Source organism: Cebus imitator, unplaced genomic scaffold (genome assembly GCF_001604975.1).
Source record: "Cebus imitator isolate Cc_AM_T3 unplaced genomic scaffold, Cebus_imitator-1.0 Scaffold83, whole genome shotgun sequence".
Lineage (NCBI taxonomy): Eukaryota > Metazoa > Chordata > Mammalia > Primates > Cebidae > Cebus > Cebus imitator.
The window spans coordinates 178,008-180,809 of NW_016107398.1; the positions used below are offsets into that span (position 1 = coordinate 178,008).

The window sequence follows — 2,802 nt, forward strand, 5'->3', positions numbered from 1 at the left end:
TACTTATATTAGCAGTAATGGCGGAGCTGGAGAGTATCATGTCTTCTCCAAGATTTACCAGTGAGAACCACTGGTGGAACTTACGGCTCTTTCCAAGGCCACGGCTCTCTGGGCCCAGGACTCTGTCTGCAGGCTTGTAGTCTAACCCACTCATGAACAACACTCTGGCAGAAGAAATTCTCTGGGGAAACCTTAGTGGGGAGGTTTGCCTTGGATCTGCGTGTTTTCCGAAGATGGATAGTGCTACTATTAGTTATCGTGATCTAATGCCTGTCAGTACTTGGGGCTGACAAGAGTTTCATAGATATCATTTCCACATCTTTGTATGCAATCCTGTTTAACAGGTAGGATTACTCTCATTTTGCTGTAGAGAAACAGACCAGCCAATCGCTAGAGGCAGGGAGTCAGGATTTATACCTGATTCTGTCCGGCTCCGAAGCTTACTCTGACTCTGGTCAGTAGTGAAAAAGCACAGGAGTTGGTGGGGAGGGATTGGTAGAGTGGAATCCTCAGCCCGGCCGGGAATGTCTTATAATAAATTTGGGTTTGAAATAGGGTGGAGGACACAATGCTTGTTTGAGACTGAGATAGAGGAAGAAAGAAGGGGATGGTGCTAGTCAGATAATGCTGGAGGAACCATCAGGACTGGCCAATATCAAGCCAAGCCTTCTCCGCTCCACTCACCAGAGAGGGAGAAATGGTATCTGTAGCCCAGGGGGACAGGAAAATGGCATTTTCGCATCTCAACCCCTCAGGCCTCGGCAGACTGCCAGAGTGGAGAGCCAGGGAAGCAACGAAGCAGGGGAGATCATTATCAGGAGGAAGGAAGCTCTGGCAGCTCCCACCAGCCTGTTTGTGACAAGCAGGCTCAGGGCCACGGAAGTCCCTTAAGGTCAAGGGAAATGCGATCCTGGATCTGGGGGCTGAAGCTGAGGCACTCCCTTTACCTTATATCTTCAGGCCAAAGGGATCTAGCCAGAGCCAGGCCCAGCGCCTAGGTTGGAAGAGCAGTGGGCTAGAGAAGCGGGAGGGGCAGTTAGAGAGAGGAGAGAGAATGAATAAGATGCCAGAGCACCTCATAAACAATCTCGTGGCTAGAGAGGTAATGAGCTTCATTGCAGCCAACACAGGGTAACTGGCTCTTCAGAGCACTCATTCTTCATGGGTGAACTCTTACCTAGTTCACCTCTTGCCCCTGTAACAGTATCTGCTTTCTTGCCCAACTGGTAGAGTAGAAAGTATGCTATATTTAAGCAAGGAAACCTAGGTTCAAGTCCAGGTTCTGCTGCTCACTAATTAGACGGGCTATTTAATTAATTAAGCTTTCTAAAATCTCAATTTCCTCATCCATAAAGAAGGCATACAATCCCTGTCAAGTCTATGTCACAAGGGATTAGAGGGTTCACGTGGAAGTGCTATAAAAATATGAAGTGGTATTTCTTTATATTTTTCTTTGCTTCAGGTCACCTCACTACCATGTCAGAGCTGGGGAAGACTTCTAGTTCAGGAACAGAAACAGCTCTATCCACAAATCATAGGCCCCTTTTCCATGTATTTCCTCCCCTTGTCATGCTGCCATAATGCCATAATGCCAGAGGACAAGGGAGACATGTGCAAAGGCAGAGACCAGGGAACCCACAGCCTTGAGCTTGCTCAGCCCCTTTCTTGGGGATAAGCATCTGGGAAAACAGCAACAAAAAGATGAAAGGCCATGACTCTAGAGTTCAGGTCACCAGAGTGTCAGCTTCAGCCTCCCAGCAGAGGCTGAACCAGAGTCCCAAGAGATGAGGGGAAGAGAACGCTCTGGGTGTAGGAGGAGTGATGCAGAGCCCAGGAGATGGACCTGAGGCTCAGCCAAAGAGTGAGGAGCTCTGGAAGCCTAAAGGACTCTGTCCAAGTGCACAGGAACCAGGTGGAATTGCTGAGGGTCCTTTTTCTGGCGAGGGTCACAGGCCACTATGTAAAACTTGTTCAGGTGCTCCTCTTTGTACCTGCAGTTCGGGTACTTCCCTGAGGTGAGCCCACACATGGTCAGGGACACGGACCCATGGCTCTGGTGGCAGTTTTTATGGCCGTTCTTGCAGGTTATGTTGGGGGTCTGGCAGGTGGCGGCCACGCTGGAGAAGGACTCGTGCAGGAAGGTGTTGAGGTCTTTGCACCGTTTTGTGTGCTTGTTGATGTCTCTCATGGCTGAGTCACATGCTTGAGGGCTGGGCTGCACGTGCTGAGTGTTAAACCACTGAGATGGGGTCATGCCCTTGGGCTTGGCACTGACTGGGATCTCAGCCACCCACAGCCCCAGCAGCAGCAGCAGCAGAAAGGGGAAGTATCCTGCTCTGGCCGGTGCCATCTCTCTTAGGGGGAGCAGTCAGAATAGAGGGCAGGGGTCACTGGGACAGTGTTCAGTCGAGAAATTAGTCCTCCTATACCTGCTCATATGAGCTAATCACCCATCTCCCTAGGCACTTGTCTCCTTTCCTCCCTTTGTGTCTCATCTCTGCCTCTTCTTCTGTGTGTCCACATCCACTGTGGCCCCATCTCTCACCTTGTATTTCTCCTCCCTTCATTCTGGCCCTGCTGCCTGTCACTCTGTCCTCTCCCCTTTCCCTCAAGTCTCATCTCCTTTGTGTCCCCATGTTCCTGTGTCTGCCTTATCCCCTCCCCATCCCCATTCCCATCTCCCCTGTGTTCCCATTCTTTTTCATTTTTTGCCTCCATCCCCAACATCACTCTCCCTTTTCCCCAATGTGTGTCCTCATCTCCCCTAAATCCAGTCCCTCCTTTATCCATTTTATCACTCAC

The 2,802-nt window shown here is 50.3% G+C and overlaps 1 protein-coding gene across 1 annotated transcript; it reads right to left on the reverse strand.

Annotated features, from left to right (window-relative positions):
- Positions 1–1,091: 1,091 nt before the first annotated feature.
- Positions 1,092–2,496, reverse strand: LOC108308166 (ribonuclease 7). The gene has a single exon (XM_017533869.2). The coding sequence runs from the start codon at positions 2,348–2,350 to the stop codon at positions 1,880–1,882; it is 471 nt and encodes a 156-aa protein (XP_017389358.1). The 5' UTR covers positions 2,351–2,496; the 3' UTR covers positions 1,092–1,879.
- Positions 2,497–2,802: the final 306 nt, after the last annotated feature.